This window comes from Gavia stellata, chromosome 5 (assembly GCF_030936135.1).
Source record: "Gavia stellata isolate bGavSte3 chromosome 5, bGavSte3.hap2, whole genome shotgun sequence".
Lineage (NCBI taxonomy): Eukaryota > Metazoa > Chordata > Aves > Gaviiformes > Gaviidae > Gavia > Gavia stellata.
In genome coordinates, this window is record NC_082598.1 from 12,242,392 (window position 1) to 12,269,783 (window position 27,392).

Consider the following 27,392-nt stretch of genomic DNA (forward strand, 5'->3'; position numbering starts at 1 on the left):
TGCTTTCTTTCTAAAAGAACCTCATCTGACCTTTATTCCCTCAGAGTGAAATCTACTACAATGCAACGGTACTTGCAGACTTCAAGATGTACAAGCTCCACAAGATTTTCAGAGAAAGCTTAGAAAAAAGGAACTATTAGTAGAACACAACAGTTTTTGAGGAGTAAGGAAACAGCCTTTCTCCCCTCCATAGAGTGCCTGGGTTTATTACATAAAGTCTCACACGCTCTAGCTGTAGAACATGATTAATAGTGCTTCCTTTCTGCTTCTTGTCACGTACAGGCAGAACTGAGGACAACAGAAGCCCAACTAGATACTCTCCAAATTACATCAAAGCACAATTCATAAATATGAAAAAAGTGTAAATAAATTACTTGTGTGCAAAGCATTTCTAAACATAGTCTAAATAAGGGCAGAATAATCATACCATAGGGCTGCAAAGGGTTTTTATAACATCAGGACCCAATTTTCTGTAAGAAAGTTTTCTCTTGGGAGAATCTATTCCAGTCTGACAGAAGAGGGAGGGAAGACATACTTGTTTAAAAACAGGTTTACACCAACGCATTATTTGTGTAAACTTTAATCTCCTTACAGTAGAAACATACACAGTACAAGCCAAAAGTAGTGTAACAATTTTACAGCAAAGCTTACCAGTAAAATGCAAAACTAATTTGTATCAAATTCTTAAAAAACTGTGCATTTTCTCAAACTTAACTTTGTTCAGCACATCGTTTTGATTTATATATAATAAGGCATTAATTCTATAAGAATCATTTACTATATTCCAAAATCGCATGACCTAGGTGTAACACTCTATAGCCTGATACCATTTTTGTTCCTTTCGATATTTACAGATTTAATCTACCTGCATTGACATGTAGCATACAAGCACTAAGAAAAATACAAGCTTTGCCAATACTAGTTTCACATTGAAAAAGTTACATAAAGAACAGCTCAACTGTGCATTGCAATAGCTTGGTTCTGCTGCAGCCATGACTGTAGTTTAAGAATAATTTCCCCTTTCAGCATGCTTCCTCACTTCCAGTACTATCTTGATCTTTCAAAACGCAGAACTGAATCTGCTCTGAACCTGCAGGAACCGGAAGTGGACCCTATTTCTACCAGCTACCCAAAATTTGTTTTCCTCTTCCTCCCCCCCAGAACACAGTTCTTAAATTTCTTTGAAAGTTAAATCTTCTATAAATGGCATAATTGAATTCATTCTAGCTACTATGTACAGAAATGGCTCAGGCAATTAAGTTAGTCCACCTTGTCATTAGTCAACAGGAAGTATAATCACTTTAGCTGTAAAGGAGGTATCTAGTGTTCCAGAATAAGTGAGTTTAATTATGGTGAGAGCTTCCTCAATTCTATTTACATGACAACTTCAGGCTCAATGTTAAATAGCAAGTCATCATTGCCTCTTCGAACTTCAAGTAGTAGAGGTGATTCATTCATCACAGCCTCTTGCAGGTCACTGGAAGTCATCAAAGGACGCCCATTGACTTTAACGATAATATCTCCATCTTGGATCCCTCCTCTGCAGAGACAAGAAGAAAAAGGTAGGAAGTATGCATTCTATGCAGAGAAAAAGTACAAAGACTATTCACCACCTCTTTGGCCGATGTGATAAATTTTTACTTGTTTTAGCTTCCATTGAAGGGAAATTCCACCCTACTGACTGCGAAAGAATAATCAGTAGTACTCGCTACATGCAAAATCAGGCTCACGTTATTTCATTGAGAATTTTCTTCTAAGATAACAAAAACCCACTGACAGTAAAAGTAGTCCAACTTTCTCTTTGTCTTCCACAAAACTACAGCAAACGAGAAATAGAAAAGACTTCTAGCCATGACTGACTCGCTCCACTCCATCCATTTGCAAGAACATGCTTTTATCGCTCTGGTATGTATTTCAAGCATTAGAAATTAAACCACTCTCAAAATTTCAAGATAAGCAAAGTGTACTAACTGAGCTACAAGTAAATTATTTCTCTCTTGCTGTTCAAACATAATGCAGAATAGCTGCTTTTATTGCCTTTGCATCTTCTTCATAATTCCTAAAATATTTTTAGAAGTGTCTTATTTATTTTCCAACTGTTCTGTAGAATAGTCTCTTCCTCTAAGATAAAGCATTGTCTCAAATAATAGCTCTGACAATGTCTGATGTGAATGCTATCCTGTTTAAACTTAATCCAAGTTTCTATACATTAATATTCAACATACTTTTCAAAACCAAAATTTGGTTCATTGTATTTGGGGTGTTCTTTATATTTGCACACTGTTAGTATTGAAATATTTCACTTTTGTAGATGTGAGTAGAATCTTAGCACAAATATTTTAACTTTTTTTTTTTTCTAACCTAAAGGCACAATTTTTAATTGTTTAAATACAAATCAAGACTTGTATGAGAAAGTACTTGAATATAAGTAGAAATATTACCTACTAGTATCTATTTGCAGAGTTATTTATGGTGAAGAAAATGTGCTGTACATACCTATGAGAAGGTGAGTTTGGAACAACTTCATGTACATAAATTCCACTTCTGACATCAGGAAAATCAGCATTATTGTGTTTCAGTTCTTCCACCAAACTAAAAAGAAGAACAAAGTTATATAGCATTTGATTCCACTACAAAAGCAGTAGCATTCAAAAATTCTTATTTATTTATTCTCAAATTTTTTGTGACCAAAAATGAATAACTTAACAGTTAATTGTTTGCCCCTTGTTCCTGTGATGAGAATATAGCGGATTTGAATTTGGATTAAAACAAATAACATAGATTTTATGAGTCAAAACTACTTAGCTGTGCAAAGCATGATGTATTTAATGGTCTTGTTCATCTCCTGCAAGAACCTGACTGTTGCTATTTGTAGCAGTAGCACAGGGGGCGCTGTAGAAGAGCACAGGGACAATAGCACTCTGTCCTCGCTGCTGTACAGGGACAAACGACATTCCTGCCCCAAAGAATTAATGCTGGTGATGGGGCAGAAATTTGCTAACGATTTTGCTTCTTTCATTTTGCAAGTCATTCTTAATTTGCCTTTATCTAGAACAATATAGCTTTTGATAACTTCATTCATCAGATAGATCAGAACTGTGAGAGTTTTCCAAGGAAACTTCAGCTTCTTCAAGTTTTCTTGAGGAATTGTTTTGTACATCCCTTTCTAAAGAAAGACGACAGGAACCAGCTGCAAAATAGAGACTTTAAAAACATCCTCTCGTTTCTGAGGAGATGACATCATTTCAGGTCTGTGTACAGTGTTGGTTAAAACCCATTTCTAGAAAGAGAGAGTTTTAAACTAATGATGGATTACTCTGCTGTCCGCCATGAAAACCTTCAGATGGAAAGCAAGCCAAAATGGCTGTACACAGCTTCACTTCATTTGATTTTGTACTGAGGAAGCTAACAATTAAATGACTAAAGCAAACACACCACGGGAAAGTAGTCTTTTCCTGAAAACAGGCCTGGAGACATCTTACGCCAATTCATTAGACACCACAAAAGCAGTAATATCTCACATCGTATTCACTTCACAGTTACGCAGAGAAACATTCTGAGTTTCTCTCCATCAGCGGTGGCCCAGTGATGTTAATTGCATTACACTGATTCGCTCCAGCTGAACATCTGACTCTTTGGGGAGGATTGCAAGAGTGTAACTCAATAAACAAAGATGGCTTTACTACAACCCCAGCTGGAAATTGTCTTATTTAATTTTGTAGTCTACTGCCACACTGGAAATATGCCTACTGCTGGGAAAGAACACAAGCGTAAGAGCCCTCATTTGTTATCCCAGAATATATCCGGGTAACAGCAAGACACAAAGCAATGTGAGAGAGAAAAGACAGTGAAGAACTGGAGGAGGGTGTCCATATCCTGGCTTTGTTAACATGGAGGCATGAAGCTTTAGTTCTGCACTTTAGCAACTACTTTCCTTCCAGTTACCACTGGCACCACATCTCACATCACATGGCCTCCGCTGGTGCTGACAAAACTACCACCAAACCCTCAGGCAGCTAATCTATCACTGGCACTCACCTGAAAGTAGCAGCTTGTTTAAATGTCACCTAAAACCTAGCATAACTCCGGACATCCTTGTCAAGAACCAAAACCAGTGTTCAGGCTCTTCCTAATTTCCCTCAGCTATCAACAGGGCATCCACCATTATCAGTATTTAGAGAATGACTGACAGTGATTTTCCAGGTCTCATATTTCACCTATATCATTAAAATGTTTGCAGACTTCATAGAAGCTAATGCACACTTCCGGATTCTCTGGAGATTTGTAATGAAAGCTGAATGATGAAGTTCTGAACCACTATTGACCACATCTTGTATGCATGATCATACAGATTACCTTTCTAAGATACTTACGCGGGTGTTATTGTCAGCATTCTGATGCCAATGAAACGTTTCTTCCCATCTGAAAATAACACAGAAGATATTTTAAGAAATTTAGGCAAACACTGACAAAAATAACTACTTTGATGATTCAAAATACCTGTCAATCAAAACAGGACATATCAGCTTTCAACAAAACTAAATAGACATCTACACTGAGGTAATTTTTTATTTTGGTTAGCTTTGGTATACAGAATGACAATCCCTCTCCCTGCAAGTGAGGGTAAGAGAGAAGCTCATTTACACTGCATAGAGTTTTCCTTCAGGAATTTCAGGAAAATTTCTGTGATTTAGTATCACATGACTTCAGTAAACAGAAAATTTCATAACCAACTACCATTTCATCTGAAACTGGCCAAGGCAATTTAATCATATGGTGTTCTCATTAAAAGGTAGAAATGGGATTGAAAGAAATGAGAATTTCCACCTTTCAGAGAAAGGACAACTGAAAAAACTCACACCGATTCTAATGCAAACAGCTTGTTATTTCTACCCCAAAGAATAAAAAGCAAGTTAAAAAAAAAAAAAAGCACATAGAATTTATCCAGGACTCTACAGAATTTTAAATGTTGAAAATTCACTCCTTCAGGAAGAGCACCACATTTCTGTAGTTGGCTTTTAGTAGTCATGATATTGTACAGCTGTCTTACGAAAAAAAAAATGCAGTCTGATGACTTCCTGAAGTGAGTGCTTCAGTAGTTAGTTATATCCGGCATGAAACAGTATTTCCCCTCACTTGTTCCAGCGTAACTACTTCACAATTTCTTTGAGCTTCTCCATGTTCTCATGTGAGGAAAAAGCTTGAAAAGGAGACGTACAGTGCCTCCTCTAACTCTTATTCTTTCCAAGAAAAATAGTCCCCCAAGTAAAGGAATTAGTCCTGAATCTTACGCATGTCCAATATTCCCATTAGTGTCAGTGAAAATGTTTAGCAGTAAACACTGGATTTACTACACTCCGAACAATCTCACATCTATAACTGTCATCCCTGATTTTCCCTGAAATGTTCTGTCTCTCCTCTATTTTAAAGTGAAACTAATGAGATAAATATCAGCTATAGCAGGAGTGTCATGAAGAAGTCCAATTACTCAAAACTGAAGTCTCAAAAGCTTTGGGCACGGCCATGAATTAGTGCACTCATAGTGCTTCTCCAGTCTACATGGCAAATGCAAATCCTTACATTTAAGTTTTCACTTTTAAAAAAACAGCCAAACATGACATCTCTCCCACCTGAAAATAACCCCTCACCCCTACAACGTGGACAGTTAAATGAAGAAGTTATCTTCATGAGTCTGCAGTCAAACTGAAGAGACATATAGATGACAGACTCTCTGGTGACAGTTTACTGTCTGCATTAAACAGATTGCTGCTGGTCATCACCCGTGTGATGCAGAAATATGCAGAAGCACAAAGCATACTCTGAGGGCAAGTTAGGAATGTTTACATGAAAGAAAATGAAAAAAGGGACAAGAAAAACTGATCTCAAAAAACAAAACAGCAAGGAGATTGGGCAAGAATGAAAAAACACAGCAGAAATGCCACTGATCTAAAAGGGAATTATTTCCCTAGTGGCTAATGATACATGTAAAAATAAGAGTTTGGGGGAAAAAAAAAAATCTGATATCTACAGACTTATTCAAAACTAAAAGTCTCATTCCACCTTCATCTTTGGGCAGGTTGGGCATTATTTCACCCCTGTTCATGTATTAAAATTCAAAATGGCCTTCAGCCCTCTCTCCACGATAAGTCTGCCACACTGCAACTATAACAGTAGCAGGCTATTGTCTAAAGTAAAACTAATAGCTATGAGCTATGGATAGCAGCAGAGTCTAGATTCCTCCCCTTCCCGCCCCCCCAGCCATTTCGTATGTCAGAATACAGGCAAAAAGACTTCAGGCCTTTTGTTTTGGAAAAATCCATTCCATTCAATTTAACCCAAGTCAAACATCTTGCACAAAACCCAAAAGTTTTTGTCAAGAGTGATTTGAGGGAATGTAATTTTCCAGTTTATTAGAAGTATCAGCAGAAACTGAACAGGCACAGACAACCACTTGTAGTGTTTTAAGATCACAAAGGATAGGCATTTTGACGTCAGGGTTAAGTCACATTGGCAAAACAGTATGTGGCACCTGGAACTACCACTGTCATATTACATCTGCTCTGTGAATAAAAAGTCTCAAAACCTGCCATTCTGGCAATTTGTGCAATCATGAGGCAAAAGAAAAAATAATTAGGAGAACTGGAATAAAGTGAGGTCGTAAATCTAAGAAGCACGTCACCAAGGTGAAGTCCCAGCAGTAGTTAAAAGAAGGTTAATATCTTGGAACAATCAGGTTGAACAAATGTGAAACCATTGCGGCTTAAAGCTGGAGCAGAGCACAGCAGAGAGAGATATTCAAGTAGCATTTCATTTTTGAAAACACCAGGCCAGATTAAACACTGATTCCAGTGGTACAGAGTCAAGCAAACCAGCCTCAAACACTATTTGAAACTTGAACTTGTTTTGTGTTAATAGAAAGTCACAAGCAGCTGATGAAGTATCTAGAAGCAGTTCACTATTTACAGAGATTTCTGTTCCACAGTAAGGAAAGCATTTGCTTCACTGTTAAACTTCTTTTATTGATGCTTGTAACAATAGAGATACAAACCGGACAGATAAACACAGGCTGAAGGCAGAAGTGTTTATGACTTATAAACTATGGCAAAAAGAACTGATAAATCCAAATTAAGGGGTCAGGTACTCAAAAGCTTATTTGCATGAGTAACTCTGGCACATGAGTAGCCCCACTGCAGTTGATTTCAATGGGGCCAGCGTCTCACCAAGATCTCTGAGTGAAGAAACGAACCCTGCGCTTTTTATTCAAGCGGCAGGCAAAACTCCCACTTCTCTGCTCACTCCTTTTACACTTAGATTGCCTTGCAGATTGCATGAGCAGTCCTGAAAGCATTTAAGAAAGATATTCCACTGCCAGACAGAAACCATGAAAACAGATCAAGTCTATAATGCTGAATTATGTGCCGTATACCTTCCATATAAATTGCATAGCTGAATTTAATCAGTAGTCTGAATGTATACTCAGAAAGCCTCCTAAGCAGCCCTCATGACTATTGGTAATAATTATCAGTAATAATCATACAAATACATGGTAAGCATATTGTTTCAACACAACTAATAAAGCGTTCTGGGGATGTAAATAAGGATACATATAAATGACTTCTTGGGTGTGGCAAGTGCAGAACTCCCCCCATCTCTCCTTGCTCATTTGAAACAAGGTTTATTCACTTTTCTGCTAACGTTATATAAGAGGTCAGGCTGACCTCTTAGGCTGGATTTTCTCTCTAGTATTTTGTCAAATTGCTAACTTATTGTCTTCCATCCTAGAGGATCCATGTTTGAACACTCTCTAGTTTTACTGTTCTGCTCAAGTCTAAGCTAGGAATAGATGTCAGAGCCAAGCCTGAAACTGAGAAATTCCTATGGGATACTAACAAAAGACACTGAAGTAAAAAAAAAAAAATAAAAAAAAAAAATCAGTCAATGCTTAAGTATATAGATGACTTCCAGAGGTAAAGACAGAACACACAGATGGTTAAAACTGAGATATAGATTTCATGCACCAGTTGACGAATTCCTAACTATAAAAGGAAGTTAACATTATTACTGATAAATCCAAAATTAGCAAAGGCTTTCAGACCATTCAACAGATAAACGTCTTTATGCAGAGTGTGGTAAATCTTTGGTCAAAAATGTATTAGGTATTATTATGTATTACCCATGCATTAGGTAATATAGAATGTTCAGATAATAATAATCAGTGCAAATAATTCATTCAAATGCCATCCTCTCCTTTTTCCCCCTCTCCACTCCTGCACTTCAGTAGGTCATGTATTTGCAGTTATATACAATGGATGTGACTTCAAAAATATATGCCTTCTGTATAAAATTGTTAGTTATCTGATAAACTGAGATTTAAAAGACTAAGGTCAAGCTTATTAAACAATATTCTGAGTATCCCATTGCCAGAGTAAATCTGGAAAGAGCGGTTTCCTAAGGGAATTTTATCATCTTCAGGCAATATGATATTTAGAGCAAAGCGGTAATACCCTTAAACTTATTTCTATGACCTAATTGTACCATAAGGGCGGATCCCACTGAAAACTACTGAAACGTAATTGGAGCAAAAGAAAACATGATATAAACATCCCAAAAATTCTGCTTACATAAATTCCTTATGTCAAGAAATAACGCCTCTACAACAAACCTGAAAACTATTACTGAAGGCCTAAAAAATGCAAACTAAATCTCAAATATGGTGAAAATATCTCCTAGAAATTCTCTTTCTCTATGTATCAAGGGCTTTAAATGACGGTTCATCTGCCTGCAGCAAAAGTACAAGAGGTACTTCAGACAAGCAAAAGCAAAAAAAAAAAAATTCTAAAATTGCCTCTGCCCACAGTATACCAAGCAGTGACGATCACACTGATACTAAGAGTGTGTGTGAATCCTTTTCCTTTGATTAGGGGATAATGCAAATGATGAAAAAAGCAAACAACATGTTACAATCACAAGATAAACTTGAATCTTTCATTATGTTTTTTCTTAGGGTTCCACAGGCAAAGTTATGTCTAGGCCCTCTAGCTGGGCTCAGTGGGTTCATCATTCTCTGGAGGCAAAGGTGCCTGAAGGAGCAAGGTGGCTGATTTCAGCGGTGGCATCTCTAGCCTTCACGGACTTTCCAGCCCCAGTTACCAGGAACCCCTGGCAGATGGTGCGCTTTCAGCACAAGGCTTGTGGTCATGCTTCTAGAGCCATGCCTGCAGGGTGAGCCATTGTTCCTCCCTGTTTTGAGACAAGCAGTTTGGTTCTGAAGAGTAACATCACCCATTATACAGACCTGCTTCTCTCAGAAGCCAAAAAACAGTTAGCAACCTGGGTGAATAAATAGTTTTTTTGACTTGTTGGCTGAAACAAAATTATGTCAGGTACTTTGAAATTTATTTTTCATAAACTTCCCCCCCCCCAAATCAACAAGTGAAAGCAATCTAATTTGGGGAACTCAGCAAAACACCAATTAGGGTATCCATCAGAATTGCAATGGTCTCAAATATATGAGCAGATGCATAGCTTTGAAACCTCTGACTAAGGGAAGTTTCTGAAATAACAGTATCTGAGAGAACACTGAAAGGACAATGGTGTAGGGAAACAACCCTGGCATCAGCAACTGGATGAACTCAGGAGAAGACAAGATTAATATCAAAAAGATTTAAGAGAAGCTGCAGCCAACAGTCATGATACAAGATTAGTAGGGTGTGGACAGATAAACTGGCAAGCAAAAGAGAAAGCAAAGTTTGGCCTTGATGAAGCATTACTAGATCAGCTTTGGCTGTGCATCATGCAGTGTGACACCTACTACAGTGTGACAGACACGAGGCAGGCACATTAAAAAAAGTCCAGAGTACTGCAGTTGTCAGTTGCTGGTATATTTAGATTTACATGCTCTTTGGTGCAGAGGCGTTTCTTTTTTTCTGCCTCTCCCCCCCTTCCCCATATATTTCTTCAGGAATTCGCACACAGCTCACTCTTCTTCCACTGGGGTCTGAGAGTCTATCACAATATCCAATTATATAGCACTGACACAGATGACCATGGCAAAATAAAATCATCCACTGATAGTGCACACACTACACTCCATCTGTGGACAAGTGTTTCAAAAAGTTTTTACCTTATTCTCCCCAGTACACCTTAATCTCCTTTTTGCTTGGACAATATGTGAAAGAGGAAGATAAGACTCCTTGAACAAGTCACCATCTTTTCTCAAGATCATTTGAAACTGTAATGACTCATCTGTGTCCTCACTAGCCTCAGAGGCCCTTTTTCCCAGGTTTATACAGATACTGTCTACTCTTTGGGGGTTTGAGTAAAAAAAGGTCTCTCCCACTTCTGTGAAATTGTTTTCTATTTCTAAGTCCATGGTGTTCCATACTGTAAAATAATGCTGCTCCTTTCAGTAACAGGATCCCAGACCCATGTCTTTTGGCACTTCACCAACAGATCAGGATAATTATTGGAAGATGTCACTGTTTGTTGCAGACTTTACCTTTACTTTGTTTGTCATGTGACTCTGTGAGAAACTGAGTGATGCGGTCTGAAGGAATAGCAAAAGAAATTCCAGCTGTGACCTTCAAGGTGTTAATCCCAATCACTTCACCATCCTGTTGAGAGACAGCACCCAATTAATTTGCTCCTAAGTGTCAGGGTCCAGCTCACTGCCTAGCATTTCATGTTAAAAGCTGGTATAAGACATTTTAGAGTGTTGTAGTCATTCAAGAAATAAACACTACTTCGAAGGGAGGATCTGGGCTCTGATTCACAATCCCTGTCACATTCAGCTGTGATGGCTGGAGAGATTACAGTACAGTTTGTTCATCCAAGGTCCATCCCACCACTCAGCAAGAGATTACCCCTGCTGAGCAAGCAGTGGAGTCACTACTACCACTATAGCCACAATTCACTGACCTGCAAAATCAGTGCTAGTTTAGAGCAATCTATTTTAAAATCAGCTGTGCGGATTAACCAGGTCCTATCTTTGCCCTGCATCCCAGGTTTTATAGTGTGAACAAGCATAACTGCTCCTACCAAATCCTATTTTCCTCACTGTTGTATAAGATTTCCTCTGCTCTATGGGGAAATGTTTTTCAATGGTGTATGAACCGAGACCTAATTTGCATAGTTTGTATTAGCTTCAGGGTATCTGCCTACCATTAGCTTGAATGACTGGAAGCTAGTATGACCTATGAATATTTTCAAAAACATATTCTCCCACTTACTTCAACATAGCTCTTAAAACAAAGCAAAACAATATGAAAACCAAGTTACCTGGACTTACCAGATTAACTAGAGGTCCTCCAGAGTTGCCGTACTGTAAAAATAACGTAAGGGAACAATAAATTGGTGCTTCACTGTTGGAAATGCAATTTTCATTTCAAAGAGTATTTTGTTTGTAAGTAAATGAAAGAGAGCAGGTCATTTCTTAGGCAGCACTTAAGGACACAATATTGATCACAGAAGATTACATGTAGGTCTTATCCTACCCATTCACATCTCTTATGATTAGATTTTTTTTCCTTTCAGAAATGAGCCTTAAGTTAGGAGCAGGAACTTACCACTGTAAATAATTAGACCCTAAGTTTAAGAAAAATCATTAAATAGTTAAAACAAGTGTTTTGATTCTTCTAAAGACTGTCAGACCAAGGTTTTGAAATAATTAATTCCTATTTAAAGTTATATTTCAGTGAGGTGCACACACAGTTCTTAAGTAGTTTTATTCACCACTTTGGTTTGTAACACTGTGTGTTACAGTCTCTCTTGTTCTCCACTGGAGAAGAACACAGTGCTTTACATGTTTAATCACAGTGTATTGCTATGAGGTAGGTACTACGTAAGGATTGATTTAGTAACCACAGACATGCAACCCTCTCTAGGGAGAGTAGCTCAGAGCAGTATGAAATTGCCTAATACCTAATGGCCTTCAAAGGGAACATCCAACAGGCCTACAGGAAATGGGAGTTGGAGAAGTTCCTTGTCCATCTTCATATTGGCTCAACAAGTTTGTTTTTGAGTGAGGCCAGAGTTTTCAAGTAGGTCTACTGAATAGCCAAGAGCAGCAACTTACCACTCAAAATAAACAAAAGCTAAGTAAGTGATGCATGACAGCAACATGAGCCATGTAAACTGTTTAGACTTAGATAGCACTGGGCAAACCTTACAGATTCTCAGAAGAATAAAACAGACATTAAAGTTTTTAAAACAGCTTCGAAGTTTAAACTTAAAGAGATCTGTTTCTTATGTTCTATCTTTGCAGTGATCAGAGGCTACACACTTGATTTTTATGACTGACTGACACAAAGGAACCAAGATAATGATTATTGAGCCTTCCTCAGCATATCATCTTCCATTCACTTGTCCTCTACTCGAAGGATGTGATAATGAGAGAACTTCAGCACATGCAGTATAGCTCCTGTATGGCCCTGTTTTCTCCTGCCCTATGTTCCTGCTGTTCTAGCATTTCTCAGAAGGCAGCTGCATGCGCATTCCTGCAGAAAAGTCTTGGCTGAGCCACAGGAATGCTCTGAATAGACCAGCTCTCAAACTCCTCCCATTCTCAGGAGAAAACTAAGGCATTAGCTAAGCACAAAGCATCCCTATGCCAGGGACTATCTTCATATTTTGTGGTCTCAAATGGCAAAGCAATTCAAATATATTGTCATTTTCCTTACCTCCTCTGCTATCACTATTCCATTTGGTCTAGCATTATCTGACATGCTCTACTATCCTTGTCTAAACTTGCTTATTAGCTTTTGAGGGCAGTGAATGCCTAACTATATACAAGGAAGCAGTGTGATCTTGAGGAATGTGTATAGGCATGAAGTCAAGAATCCCATGTCCTAATTCTGTCTCTGCCACCGATTCAGTGTGTGCTCTCAAGTAACCCATTTTGCATAAGTTTTCCTATTCTACTTTTACAACTGAAGAAAGTAATTCCAATAAAATGTCTTAAGAGGTTCAGCTCCTGGATCACACAGAAGCTTTTGAAAAAGCTCACTTTTACGTCATATCTTAGCACAAAAAGTAATTACTCTTTTTTTTTTCCATACAATTTCTCTCAACAAGTCTGTGACAATAAACATTTGTGAAGCGCTTTGCGTGTGTAAAACACTAAGCATTATGACTGGTTATGTCAAATTTGATATTGAGGTCCAGCAAATAAATGCTGAAAATATTTTCATTTCAATGTATAACATATTTAAGTCATAAAATTTCAGGCCATTTTCTACCTCAGATATGCGTGCAATGCTCTTTTTAGAGCACAAGTTACATACACACCCAAGGACTTTACTTAAGCTCTTTGGATCCCTCCAAGCTGCTCTGAAGGGATATTATTTTCATGTATTTGTATACAACATGCAGTGCTAGGACCCTTAACTCCAAACTGTACCTCAAACTTTATGTTATTTTACATCTAGATTCTTACTTGGAATATGTGATGTGCAAAGGGAAAATAAAAACAATAACAAAAAACCAACCTTCTCCTTAAGTTTTCACCTGGGTGTCCTGTCATTAAATTCAAGCAGATACGATCAACTTGACTACTCCATCTGGTTCTAATGCATGAAGATGAAAGAAACTTTGGCTCTATTCTACAGCTTGCTTGGCCAGATCAGCTGAACAAGCAGAGAGAGAAATGTATTGATTTACTGCTGGTCTATACAACCATGTGTTACTGCACGAGATCTACAGAATGAGAAGGGTCTGTCACATGTAACATCTTCATAGACAACCTCAAAGAGGGTAGTTTCATTTAACATACCTTTCACAACATTAATGCCTGAATGCAACTTACAGACACTGCGTAGTCTTTTATAAAAAAGAAGAACCTATCACTGATTTTAAACAAAGCTGCTTTTATTTAGTGAATTCATCTTTCAGAGCACACACTTTCCTGCTGAAAAGGTGGGGTTTTTAAGATCCCAGGACTGTGAAGCTCAGCTCCTCACAGACCTAGTACTTACATTGATAATAGCATCTGTCTGAATGTAATCCATATCTGAATCCCGCAGGCCAAGTTCTTTGCCATCTCGCTGAGCAGTGCTGACAATACCTGTTGTCACTGTATTCTGTAAGGCAAATGGACTTCCAATCGCCACCACAAATTCTCCTGGCCTCAGATCAGCAGAGTGTCCCAGTAACAATACTGGTAGTTTTTTCTTAAGTAAACACAGAAAGAAAGAAATAAGCATTAGTTGATACCTGAAAATAACCTGATTGGAAAGATCAGAACATAGCAAGAATTTAGGAACGTACACTTTCCATTACATTAATGAAAGAGCCACTCACTATCATATAGCCACAACTTACGCCAGATAAAATTAGTATACTGCAGGGTGTTACTGCTTTAAACTGTCTTCAGAAACAAACCACTAGCAGCAGTACCTTTCAATTTCATCCAGAAAAAAAAAGCCAGCAAGATTCTGAAACAGACTTCCTCATTTTCCAGCAGATTGTTCCCTCCTTCTCAAAATAGTGTACAAACCAGCTACTGACCAGCCTGCCCCTCTTCCTACACCATGTACCTCCTTGCAGTCCATGTACTGGCACAGAGCTAGAAGGATTACCCAAAATAGCCTGGGTCTTCAGGTAAAGATAGCAGGATCTGGCAACATATTAACTGAGCTGCATCTTTTTTTTCTTCTTTTTTAGCAGTTTCTAGCACAGAAGACAAAGTAATTTAATTCTAAGTTATGAAAAAATTTCCAGTCCTTCAGAAACAGTTTGTTCAGTACATTGTTTTCCCCAGATATATCTCCAAGGAATCCCTAAACATATATTCCAGCTAATCACTCTATGCTAAATGAAACTGAAAGAGGGTTCCCAAATTCATTCAGTCATCTGTTTATGCCACTAACCTTAGGGTGAATCTTTATTGTTGCAATGTCAGATTTCTTGTCAATGTCTTTGATGGTTGCTTCATAGGTATCTCCATTCTGTAGCTGCACTTTCAACTGTTGTCTCCCTGATATAGCATTGGTGCTTGACACCACGTGGGCATTGGTCACAATTAAACCAGAATCAGACATAATAAACCCAGATCCACTGGAAAGTGGGACATTTCGACCAAAGAGAGGGTGCCTGTACAAAAAGCAAGTAATTATAACTCATAAGGGAAGCGTAACTTAGAGAAGATTACATTAGAAATCATTTACCACCTTTCACCCTGAGAAATAAGAAAGCATTTGATGACCAATGTTACAACCCTTACAAAAATTACATTAAATTAAAAATAATTGACAAAGAAAGGATCCTTTTCTGAAAATTGTGACTAATTTTAGTCATTCAGGGAGATAGGAACGAGGTTTTCGGACAACCCACAGGGTCACACAGAATCACAGAATGATAGGGGTTGGAAGGGATCTCTGGAGATCATCTAGTCCAACCCCCCCGCCAGAGCAGGTTCACCTAGAGCAGGGTGCACAGGAATGCGTCCAGGGGAGTTTTGAATATCTCCAGAGAAGGAGACTCCACAACCTCTCTGGGCAGCCTGTTCCAGTGCTCTGCCACCCTCAAAGTAAAGAAGTTCCTCCTCATGTTTATATGGAACTTCCTATGACCAAGTTTGTGCCCTTTACCTCTTGTCCTGTCACTGGGCACCACTGAACAAAGACTGGCCCCATCCTCCTGGCACCCACCCCTTAAGTATTTATAAGCCTCTTCCTTTGGTTTCCAGTTCTATCTTTATAGGCTTCCTTGCAAAGAGGCTAGGTGACAAAAAGGGAAGGAGGATGAGCCCATCTGATCCCACTGGTTGCTGCTTCTATATGGGAAGAAAATGATGATAGGAAATAGTAGGGCTGACAAATGGACTGATCCTCTAATGGGAAAAAGGGAAGAAGAACGAACCTTGCAGCTGGACAGAGGAGTAAAGGAAAAGGTGACGTCTCAGGGAATCATGAAATCCAGTGCAGACTGGCAGGAAAAAGCATGTCGGGAAACTGAAAGGACTGGGAATGTGAAAGAAAAGAAATGAAAAGTCCTAACAATGGGCAAAACTTGGTGGGAAGCAACGTTTGTTGCAATATAGACAGTCAAAAGACTTTATAAACCGTTTAAAATATTATGACTTTTCTGTGAACAATTGCTGCAATGACCTTAGATTTATTAGGGGAACAGAAAGTGCCTTGGCAGTAGAAGATGAGAAAAGGTCCACAAATTCTTCTTTCTTCCGAGATGTGGTCCTTATTAGGAAATTGTTTGAAAGTTCTGGGCTATTCAGCAGTAAAGAATTGGAGCCAATCGCAGGCAGAAGGTAGTATCACAATTAGCGCCCAGCAGGCTGCTGGACAAACATTTACATATAGGGAAAGAACAAACAATCTTAACTACATATGCAAAGATCTTAAACATCTTCAACTGTAACATTCTCTCAAAAGACCAATCACCATGTGCATAAAGCTATGTCTCAGAAAACCTCATTATCTTGATTTTGCACATTAAGAAAGCCTACAAAAATCCGCCAAGAAATTCTTAAGCCTATGCAAAATTAAAGTACCCCAAGCAGAAAGGTATTCAGGTAATGGAGTACATATATTTGCAGTAATTTGTTCTGACAGCAGGCTGGTTTGAGCACTGAATGTTAAACCTGCCTCCCAGGTTGTTTTGAGCACTCGATGTCAAACTTGCCTCCTCAGCTTCAGCTTCAGTAGACTGAATATTGGTATGTTTTGGTCAGCAAATTTAGTACATTTTTTCCTATCAGAAATCATTTCTCTGTTTAGAAAGGTTACACCTGGTCAACAGGCTACCTCTTAATTTCTTCCTGCCAAAAGAAAATAAACTTCCATTGAAAGTGGAATAAGCAACAAGGAGCTATGTTTTTCCAGCTTACCTTCTGGATTTGTTTTTTTAAACTGAGACAATAAACATAATCCAACAAGCAATACCTGAAGGCTGAAGAGACCTCCAAAGATGAGATAGACATTTTATGGCAGACAACAGGTATTGTAAAGTACTGTAAAGACTCCTATGCCCAATAAAATAGATCTACTAAACAGGAACAAAATACACAAATGGGTGGTTCTCTGGACAAATGAGTCTGCTGTAATGTTTCAGAGTATGTTGTGAACTTCAAGAATTGAAAAACACAGAATCACAGAATGATAAGGGTTGGAAGGGACCTCTGGAGATGATCTAGTCCACCCCTCCACCAGAGCAGGTTCACCCGGAGCAGGGTGCACACGAATGTGTCCAGGCGAGTTTTGAATACCTCCAGAGAAGGAGACTCCACAACCTCTCTGGGCAGCCTGTTCCAGTGCTCTGCCACCCTCAAAGTAAAGAAGTTCCTCCTCATGTTTAGATGGAACTTCCTATGACCAAGTTTGTGCCCATTACCTCTTGTCCTGTCACTGGGCACCACTGAAAAGACTGGCCCCATCCTCCTGGCACCCACCCCTTAAGCATTTATAAGCATTAATAAGACTCCCCCCTCAGTCTTCTCTTCTCCAGACTAAAAAGACCCAAGTCCCTCACCCTTTCCTCATAAGAGAGTTGTTCAAGTCCCCTAATCAAAATGAAATTTAGTACACTGGAAAATCTTTGTAGACCTTTGTTAAACAATGCAATTACAACACAAAGAATTAAAAGTGTTACCTGAGGAAAAGTTCAATGTGCACAACTGCAGGTGCAATCTTTTCCACCACATCTGCTATGAAGTTGAATTTGTATCTTGGGCTGCTGGACTGTAGGTGACCTATACTAGCAGAAAGAATTGTATATGTTAATAAGACAATACCCCTGTTTACCAAGTAGGTGAGATAAATATGCTTTCAATTGGTCTGTTTCTCCTAGTGGGATAGTTTCCAAACAGGTATTGGAAAAGGAATCAAAGTCATTAAGATATATTCAAAACTTATCCAGCATTTTGCAGGATCCTGAGAAAATAAAACATCCACATCACTTAGCTGTAAATTATTTGACTTTCTTAGAAGCCTACAAGCCTCATCTGGACTATTTTTCTCAGGACAACTACTAATTGTTATCAGAAGTGCATAGGGTCATAGGATAAGTCAGGTTAGATGGGATCTCTGGAGGTCTTTAGTTCAACCTCCTGCTCAAAGCTGGGTCAGCTACAAAGGCAGACCAACTTGCTCAAAGGCTCTGTCCAGTTGGGGCTTGCAAATCTCCAAGGATGGAGACTCCAGAACCTCTCCAGGCAACTTGTCCCACTGCTTCACTGTCCTCTATAAGGTAAATTTTTTCCTTTTATCTAGTTTGAACCTCTCCTGTTGAGACTCATGTTTCAACTCACACCCATTGTCTCTCATCCTCCCACTATGCACCACTGTACAGAGCCTGGCTCCATCTTCCTGACAACCTCCTCATGAGTACAGGAAGGCTGCTGTTAGGTCCTCCTGAAGCTCTCTTCTCCAGGCTGAAAAAGCCGAATTCCCTCAGCTTCTTCTCACAGGAGATATGTCCAGCCCCCCCAGTCATCCTTGTGATCCTCTCCTGAACTCAATATGGTTTGTCAATGCCTTTCTTGTATTGAGGGATCCAAAACTGGATGCAGTATTCTAGATGTGATCTAACAAGGGCTGAGTAATATAGCTGCAGCATTTGGGAACTGCATTTAGAACACAAATTGGGATTTTCTGAAGTAGACATATTAGAAACCTGCTGTAAATTATAACCTTTGCACCTAAAAAGTTTTGCAAATTCACAATTAAGCTGTCACAAGCAGCTGGACATAGCAATAGATTATTAAATACTAAACGTTCTGATAAAAGCCAGCGTGGTACTACGTTAAACTGCACTATATACTGAATATAATTCTGTGGAACGAAGATCCTAGAGGGGGGGAAAAAAGCCCAAAGCATCCTGGCTTCTAATGTCACAACATCCTGGATTCTAATGTCACAACATCACAAAGTAGTAAGACTGCCTGTGCTAGAATGCCATGCTTATTTGCAATCCCTAATACGTGGGGACATACCACCACATGTGTTAAACATATGCTAGGGGACATATAACCACCTCAAATAGCAATCTTTCATTTTCACAGCCTGATGCTTTAAAATTAACTATGGGATCTAGGGGAGGAGGTAAACAAGTTGTAATCAGATACAGCAATAACATTTTTGGCTTTTTTCAAATGCAGTACAACAGCACACTATCCCAGGAGATATAGTTCTTTTACTGCCATTTAGTCAGGAGGGAGAGGCTTTAAATTCTAACTTTTAAACAATATTAACTCTTCAGAAGTGATGCTTTGTGCCATCATGATTTGCTCTAAGTTCAACTCATGCTGAAGGATGAGCTTATTCCACAATAGCTCTCGCATACTAAGTCAACACCTGATCTTAAGGGTCTTAGATTTGCCTATTGCTAGATGACATAACATAGTAATGAATCCAGATACAGATTCTGTATAAAAGTATATACTTTTCTTTCATCAGCTGCCCTTTATCCAAGTCTTTAAAAGGAAGGTAGGTAGGGAACATCACACAAAAAGGAAAGATACACATAAAAGACAGAACAGAGAAGTTTAAGAGAGAAGAGTTCTCATATGTTTTGGTATTTTGTGTAGTTCTTAATTCAGAGATAATTTTCACCATTCCATATTTACTGACCATTAAACCTTGTAACTAATAAATTAGTTGGAATGAATATAAAGACTACACAATGGAGTCTAACCTATTTACTTAAAAGATGTCTCATTGATCTGTTCTTTGAATGAATTCATAAGATAGTGGGTGATAGAGAACTAGTTGTTATAGTTCCTATAGTGTCTCAGAAGGCTTTCATAATAAAGCGTTAAAGGACCCACAAACCCAGAAAGTGAAAGGCTTTACATTACCACAGTATCCAAAAAACATGAAGCAAAGACAGGAACTTAGGGAATGGACACAACACTGGTACCAAGGAAGAAAGTATTGAAGAAACCAGATCAAGACAATTAGGCATTTCTCCATAGAAGTTTGTGAGTTCTTTTTCCTGTCACTGGACATGGGATTTACTTCTGAGGGGAAAGAAACCATGCTTACATTTAGAAAGTTAAATTTATATGACAGGGTATAAACAGAAGGAACAACTTGGAAGGACTAGATTCAGTCTATTATTTTTATGTACATTCTCATGCACTCTGAAAAATCCCTCTAACCAATTGAACATGCTTGTTTCAGTACTTAGTTTAAGAGACACTACAAACAGGAATCACGGAGGACAGTCAAATGTAAGCACAATATACTGTTATTTATTTTGCGTCCTGGACCTCTGAAGATTTATCTTACCTTCAGTTCACAAACAGCTTGCCTGATTATGCAGTATATTCTTTGAAGTCTACTAACAAGACTTTAAACACTTGCATACACAGCAGTGTTAGCTGACAGGATATAACATTATCATTACATTTATCTTCATATAAATGACTATGCATCTATGAAAAACAGTTGGCTAGACCCTCAGCTGATGAACTAGCAAAGGAGTAGCGGGGGGAAAGCATGGTGAATACAGGCTTTCAGTTGGTGTAAATCAGCATAGCTCTATGTGAGTCAAGGCAACTAAATCCCTTTGAATATGCTGACTGCTAAACTGCTCTGCCCATGCCAAACTGTCACAGCACTGCACACGGCCAAAAGCAGAGGAGGATGCCTGCCAAAGAACTCAGTTTTGCACCACTCCTGACTAGTCACCAGGAAAACATTATGGGTGGCAGTGGCCTTCCAGGTAAGATTTGGGGTAGGCGGAGGGAAAAAGTCTGAAAGAGGTAATGGATGAATGTAAACATGGAAAGAGTGGAAGAAAATAAAATGCAGCAATACAGAGAGGAGACTGTAAAACTGAAGCAAAGTTTGTCTTCTTTCCATACTACAGTGAAAGCATTTCTCAGTCTGAGCAGAAGTCCAGAACCTCTCTGTTGGAGTCTGAAGACAAGAATACTCAAACCTGAAGGTGAATCCAGAACTGCACTATATATTAAGAGGAAATTTGAAACAAAGGAAGCTCAAGAATAACAGTCATGCAAACTTTGTAAGAAAGGTGTAGCTGAAGATCTACTGGCCTGATTAGTGTTGAGCTGTTCTTACTATTGCCTGGTGGGGACTAAATACTGGTGAAAACTGACTTACAAAGTTGAGATGCCTTCATAGAAACTGAGCGCTCTTAAATCATTTTCTGCAAGCTGGGAGTGATAAAAACCTTTCAACACATTGTACGACATCCCAGGAACTCAAACCACGGACTAGGAAGATGCAACTGCAACCTAACATTCACTCTCACACATACAGCCCTATTTAAGGGAACTGAAATGTTAGTTATTATAATACCATTTTAGTGCACAATTATTAAACTGTTGGTTTTCATCAGAAGTTCTCAATACACTTTAAAAGAGAGGAATTGCAGCCTGAGAAACTGAAGAAGGAAGCAACAGCCAACATTGTGTAAGTTGTATAAGGTCATCCTGAAAACAAATGCTATAACTGCAGTAGCAGAATCGGGGCTTTATGTCAGACCTTCAATCTATCCTTTAGTTTGCATTAGTTGGTAGACGCTAGTTCCTGCTACTGTTCCTACTAAAACATAAAATTAAATATGTGTCTTTTTTTTTCCTGTTCCCCCCTCCGCCCCCAGATACTCTTGCTGTCTTGCAGAGTTTCATGCAGCTCTCAGACCTCTGCTGGGCTGTGAATGTAAAAGCTCTGAGTTTACAGCAGCTTTGTGTATTTTGACCTATTGACCTGCTGAGATTTGCCACATATTTTTTCAAAGGTCTCTCAATAACATCCATTATTCTCCATGTTATTACTGCATGTTCAAAATCATGTCACACTAACCGAAGCTAATTTACCTTGGCAAAAAGCCGTAATTTAATCCAATTAACTATCTGTTGTATAACCAAGATACCAAAGGTGCTGCAATCAGGTTGTACTTGAAGCAAAACCAAATTTATACTGTATGAGTCTTTAGCTGTCTACACATTTCTTAATCAAAAGAACTAGATTTTCCCAATCTGCTCCATAGCCACAAATCAACCAGATTTTCAGCAGATCTGAACCCCCATCCTATCATTTCAATTAAGTGATTAGATCTTCAGAAGCATTCCAGCTCCTCTCACAGAACACTCAAAATCCAGATTTGGATGTAAGCGCATAAACTGGAGTTAAAGATGTTCAGCCTGTTTTGTAAAATTTGATCTTACATTTCTGGTTCTATGGGCTCCAACTACACTGGATTTACACGGCTAAAGCTAAGTGCCTGTCAGGTAGGAGTATCCTTATTATCAGCTTAAGCCTTTTCCTGGATAGCAGTGTTATCTACAAACTATACATTCATTTAATATTGTTTTATTTACTTTCTTGCAGAGACAATAGACACACTCCAATGTCATTAACACTGCTGTAAAACAGGAACAACTCCAACAAATTTGTAGTTAACCTAGTATGAAGAAAACTAAAAAAAAATTTCAGCAGAAATAAATCATCAGAATCCCACTGAAGACAATAAAACTAGACCTATTTACATTTGAAAGTTTCTGAGTATCTGCCAACTTGCTCCCTCTAGAATTAAATCAAGTCACGGTCAATGCTTTCTTAAAGACAATACATTGTATTAAAATCCATCCTTTTATATTCATTAAGAATTTGTGAGCCTGGGAAACTCATTCTTTTAAGGCTGTTCCCCCGTCCCCCTTTTAAAACCAGCTTCAGAGAAGATCTGTGTGTTCAGCAAAATTATTATGTCTAAGGGAGGGCTGCAACCTGGCAGATCTGATCACCAGGGATAAACACTGTCCCTACTGTGCTTTCATGGAAAGAAATGAAAGACAAATAAAAGATTATAATGTCTCTGCTTAAAAAACAGAAACATCTGCTGGAAACATAGGTTCACGGGCACTTTTTCTGATGAATTCAGCATTAAGATCAAGTTGCATAGCTGTGCACTGACCATAAAGCCTTGGTGAGTTTAATGCCACATTATGGTTCAGGCAACTTGTTTATACAATGTACGTCTACCGTGCACAGATGAAAACAATTTGGTGAACCAACACCAAAGTGGCTTTCTTGTGCAGTGCTGCAATCACAACAGCCAGACTGAGACAGACTGGCACAAGCCTTCCAGCACATACACCTCACTGCCTCGCTGACTTCAGATGCTTGTTATTGCTCCTTCTCAAGAGACTCTCATAAGGAAAGGCAGTAAGAACATCTCTTTCCTGTTAGCTGTCCTATACAAAGCAGTGAAGTACTACACTCTGAATATTTACCAAACACTCTACAATATTCATCCTCACCTGCAGGAACTCAAAACAAACTCAGACATAAGGAAAACAATCAGTAAAGGAATGTGACTAGAGTTTGCATTTCCAGCCAATACCTTGCAGTGCATTTCCCTAAATACAGCTGGAGGCAGCTGTAAGGCTTTGATGACAATAACACCAGTAGGAGACTTCAGTATCTCTTACTAGGCCTATCTCTTACTAGGCCAATTTCTCAGAAATGCAAGTAATGATATGCTCAGTTGTTCCTCTGTATCTTCAAAGTTATGTACAGGCACACTCCAAACACCCCACGTAGAACTGCGTGCAACAACTCTGCTCAGGCATTAACCGTATTTCAAACATTTATTTTAGGGAACTGAACTTTTAGGCTTATATCTTGCAAAGATTTGACTGACATGGGTGCAGCTTTACATCATGACCACTTTCTGAGGGTGACTTCAGTTAAACAATGCAGAGGACAGACATTCTCAGGCAGAACCCCGCAAAGGATCAGTGTCAAAGCCAATGTACTTGTTTTCTGAAACTTCTTTCCTCAGAGGTTTTCTAAACAATCTTTTAGTTTTCCTTGTTGCACTGACAAAATAGCACCCTTATTTTTCAAAAAAATAATTTTTTGCTTCCACGCCCTAAGTGAGAAAATACAAATCTTACGACATCTGAACTGTCTTCACAGAAGCCATTAGCAAAATAACATTGCACAGAATTATTAACTGTACTAAGAAAGTTGTACTGAGAGATCATAAACAGCCCTTTGTGCAAGAAAGAGTCTGACATAAATTGGCCATAGATTGCAGGTGACCTTGTGAATCCTTTGAGTGAGGAGTTTGACACTTTAATAGATCGATATGTGGCATTGTTGAAACTTAAATGTGCTGCAGTGAGAAACAGAGCTCTGTAAGAACAGGTCTTTGTCTACAGAGGTTGTCTTCCATAAATGTCTATGCCGTTACTTACACACTAGCCTGTAATAGCTTGTCTTTCTCACAGTAGGTGACAGAAGGCAGGAAAAGCTAGCTGCTTCAGAAAATTCCCTTATATTAAGGTATCTAGTGTTGAAGAGGAAAAAAAAAATTGTAGCATACAGTTTAAGTTTGCCTAGGAGTTCTGCAGACTGTTCCTATTAGTAACTGTATGAGTAATAGTTTTCAGGGCATAGACATACTGAAGAACATCAATGACAGAGTTCCTGTATCTCCATGCAGTACACACCCCATTTAGTACACTGTAACTAAAACTTGAAATTTGGCATGGCGTTCTTCAAGCTAATCCAGGCCTTCAACAAGGAAAAAAATATTTTAAATTCTGGCAAATTTGGAATCATCACTCAGTCATCCTGGGCATGTCTTTCCTCCCTTGCTTTCTGCATCCTTTACTACTCCTTTTTCATGCATCCTTATTCACCAGACTTCTGTCACTAGGAAACCACAGCTAAGTTTTCTCAGCCTATCTTGGTTTATCACAGCCAGAATCTAACTTACCATCAACATAAGCAACTGGAAACGAACAGGAGTAGACATTTCAAAAGCTGCTCCTCAGGGTCATTGCATGTTCTGAAAATGGCCTGAGTCGTGCTATATAAGGCTACCGTTATCTGAGATTGTTTTAATATATGTATGGTTAAGTAAAACTGGATTTACTTCATAACTAGCTTAGCCCTTCAAACTCTGAGTCATCTGAGGCCAGATCTCTTTCAAGAACAGGGAAAAGAGAGAAACTTGACAGTAATTTTAAACTGTCAACTTCTAAACCTCTCATTACAGCCATTGAATGTTATTGTTTAAAAAAAAATTTAAAAATACCATAATTGAGTTCTATTCCTGGCTCAACCACCAACTCAGTCTGACCTTGGGCAAGACACTTGGTTTCTCTGAGCTTCAGTTTGTGCAGCTGTAGAATTGAATAAAAAAAATTAAGACTTAACAGAGAACCAGATGCTTCATCTAAGCTGAGGTTTTCTGGGACAAAAAAGTAAAGCCAAAATAAAGTGAGCACTAAAATTGTTGCTTGAAAAAAAAAATGTTACCTCTACCACATGGCTCCAAATTCCTAAGCCTATTAACAGGAGATTCAGGAGGATTCCTTAAAGAAAATGTCATATATACCAAACCCCAAGCACTCAGTAAGCCCTTAGATGCAGGCTAGCTCACTCATTTTGGTTAAACATTCTGATTATTTCACATAGATCAGTTCCAACCAAGTATTAGGAGTACTAAAGCTAATGGATGCTGATGTGAAAAGGAACAGACAAACAACAATTTATAACTAGAAAATACTGGAGAGACTAATCATTGCAGCTCCAGGCTGGCATCTGGAGCAATTCTTGGCTCTGACAAGATACTCCTAAAGGAACTCCAGGAACATCATTTGGCCTCCTCCCTCTCTGCACCACAGTTTACCTTCTCTCAAGAGTGGGATAGATGAAAGGTCCCCTATTCACAGAAAGGCTGCAACAGTAGCCCTTTTCCCTCTGACCCCTCCCAATAATTTTGGCAAGTTTGCTATCTAAGAATAAACAGGATGGTTAGTGGTTCACCTGACATAATGGAAACACCAATGCATGATTTAAAACTCCATTATGCATAAGACTTTTCTTTCCAGGAACACTATGAGAAAGGTAGCAGAAGGAAATTCTTAAAATAACATATTGGTAAGTATGTGAAAGGATATTAGCAGCATTAACACTTCTATAAAGTGACCTATTTTAATACTGAGAGAAAAAATACCAGCTTAAGTGACTACCAAACTTTCTCTGAAGTTAAACCATCAAGCCTGAAATTGCCACAGCATATCACAACATCTGCGCAAAGGCCTTAGTACTTTACTGTAGACAGAAGACGATTTGATACCCTGAGTGTCAATATTTTAAAATGTAAAGGAGGTTCACAGGCATTTTTTACCACTTTAGACTCTACAAGACTACAAACCTCCTTGCGAAAAGAGCAGAAAACAGGTAAAAGAATATGTTTTACGTGATTTATATACTACTTAGCACTTTTTCTGCCCTGTTTGAGGTACATGGCTTTAAGAGGCATTTTCTGCCTAGAGATGCTTGTCAGGTGAATCCAATTAACCTCCCATACACCACCAGGGAAGGCCGCAGAGCGCAGGCATTCCCGGGTCCCCGCTCTGCTTGCGTGGGCCACGGTGCAATGGATCTGCAGTGCAACAAGCAAGGGCGATGCCACCAAAACGCCTCCGCAGTGAGTGCCGACATTATGAAACGAACGGAGCGTTGGCAGGATGAGAGCAAGCTTGTACCGCTGCCCTGCCAGCGTGCCCTGCCTTGAGAAGGGGCGACAGCTGAGGAGGTAACCGCTGCCCTGACAGCCTAACGCCCGCCACCCAGCTCGCTTCCGTGCTGTCAAGTGCCTTCGCTTCCTGCTCACGGGAGTACTGTGGCAGTGACGTGCATGCCAAGGTGTCCACCGCCACACTGCCGAGTGGAAACCTTCCCACACCTCAGCCGAGGCCTGTAGCCCACGCTGAGGATCAATGAGGGGAGTGTTTGCCATTCAGAAAGGACCTGAGCACACATTCTCCATGCCACAACGATCACCGGCAGCAGGGCGAGGTGCCACGACCTTGTAGCCTCTTACAGTCCCTGGAGCCACCCAGCCTTCCCAGGTCACTGAAAATCCCGACTTTTGGTAGCCTGGAAACCACGACACCCGGCACCATCCACCCACCGCCCTCTGCCCCAGGAGGCCGTCACCCCACAGGCAGGCCCCGCCATGCTCCTACCCGATTCACAGGCTCCCTTCTGGACCTGGGCGATGGCGGGCAGGCCGTGCTGCAGCGCCTTGCGGCTCACCGCCTTCAGCTGGCAGATGTTGTCGTAGGTGCGGCCGTCGCTGCCGCACACCTGGGCGCTGATCTTGCACTGGCAGACCCCCTTGGCGAAGCGCTTGCCCATGGGGTAGCGACAGTCGAGGCTGTCCCCGCAGGGCGGGTCCTCCTTGCGGCCGCAGGAGTCCCCTTCGCCCGCGGCGCAGATGAGGCAGCAGTTGCAGCGGTCGGGGACGTAGCCGCTGGGGCAGCTGGGGCTGGGGCACTTGGAGACATCGCAGCGGGTCGGGCACTTGGCTCGGGCAGCCGAGAGCTCCGCGGCGCCTGGGCTGCAGCTGAGGGACAGCAGGAGCAACGGGCTCAGCAGCGACACCCGCAT

At 39.7% G+C, this 27,392-nt stretch overlaps 1 protein-coding gene across 1 annotated transcript; it reads right to left on the reverse strand.

The window, feature by feature from the left end:
- Nucleotides 1–578: 578 nt before the first annotated feature.
- On the reverse strand, nucleotides 579–27,392 carry HTRA3 (HtrA serine peptidase 3). Its single transcript, XM_059817720.1, has 9 exons — nucleotides 26,969–27,392; nucleotides 17,602–17,701; nucleotides 14,865–15,087; nucleotides 13,971–14,165; nucleotides 11,288–11,320; nucleotides 10,499–10,613; nucleotides 4,374–4,422; nucleotides 2,497–2,592; nucleotides 579–1,540 (listed from the first exon to the last, which is right to left on the reverse strand). The coding sequence occupies exons 1-9, from the start codon at nucleotides 27,390–27,392 to the stop codon at nucleotides 1,375–1,377; spliced, it is 1,401 nt and encodes a 466-aa protein (XP_059673703.1). The 3' UTR covers nucleotides 579–1,374.

Bases quoted from the DNA above. Each gene is read 5' to 3' on its own strand.
- HTRA3 (XM_059817720.1), bottom strand. From the start codon at position 27,392: ATGCGGGTGTCGCTGCTGAGCCCGTTGCTCCTGCTGTCCCTCAGCTGC. The intron at 10,614-11,287 runs GTAAGTCCAGGT...GTCTCTCAACAG, and splicing joins GAGGACCTCTAGTTAATCTG to GATGGTGAAGTGATTGGGAT. The intron at 1,541-2,496 runs GTATGTACAGCA...TTGTCTCTGCAG, and splicing joins CCAAACTCACCTTCTCATAG to AGGAGGGATCCAAGATGGAG.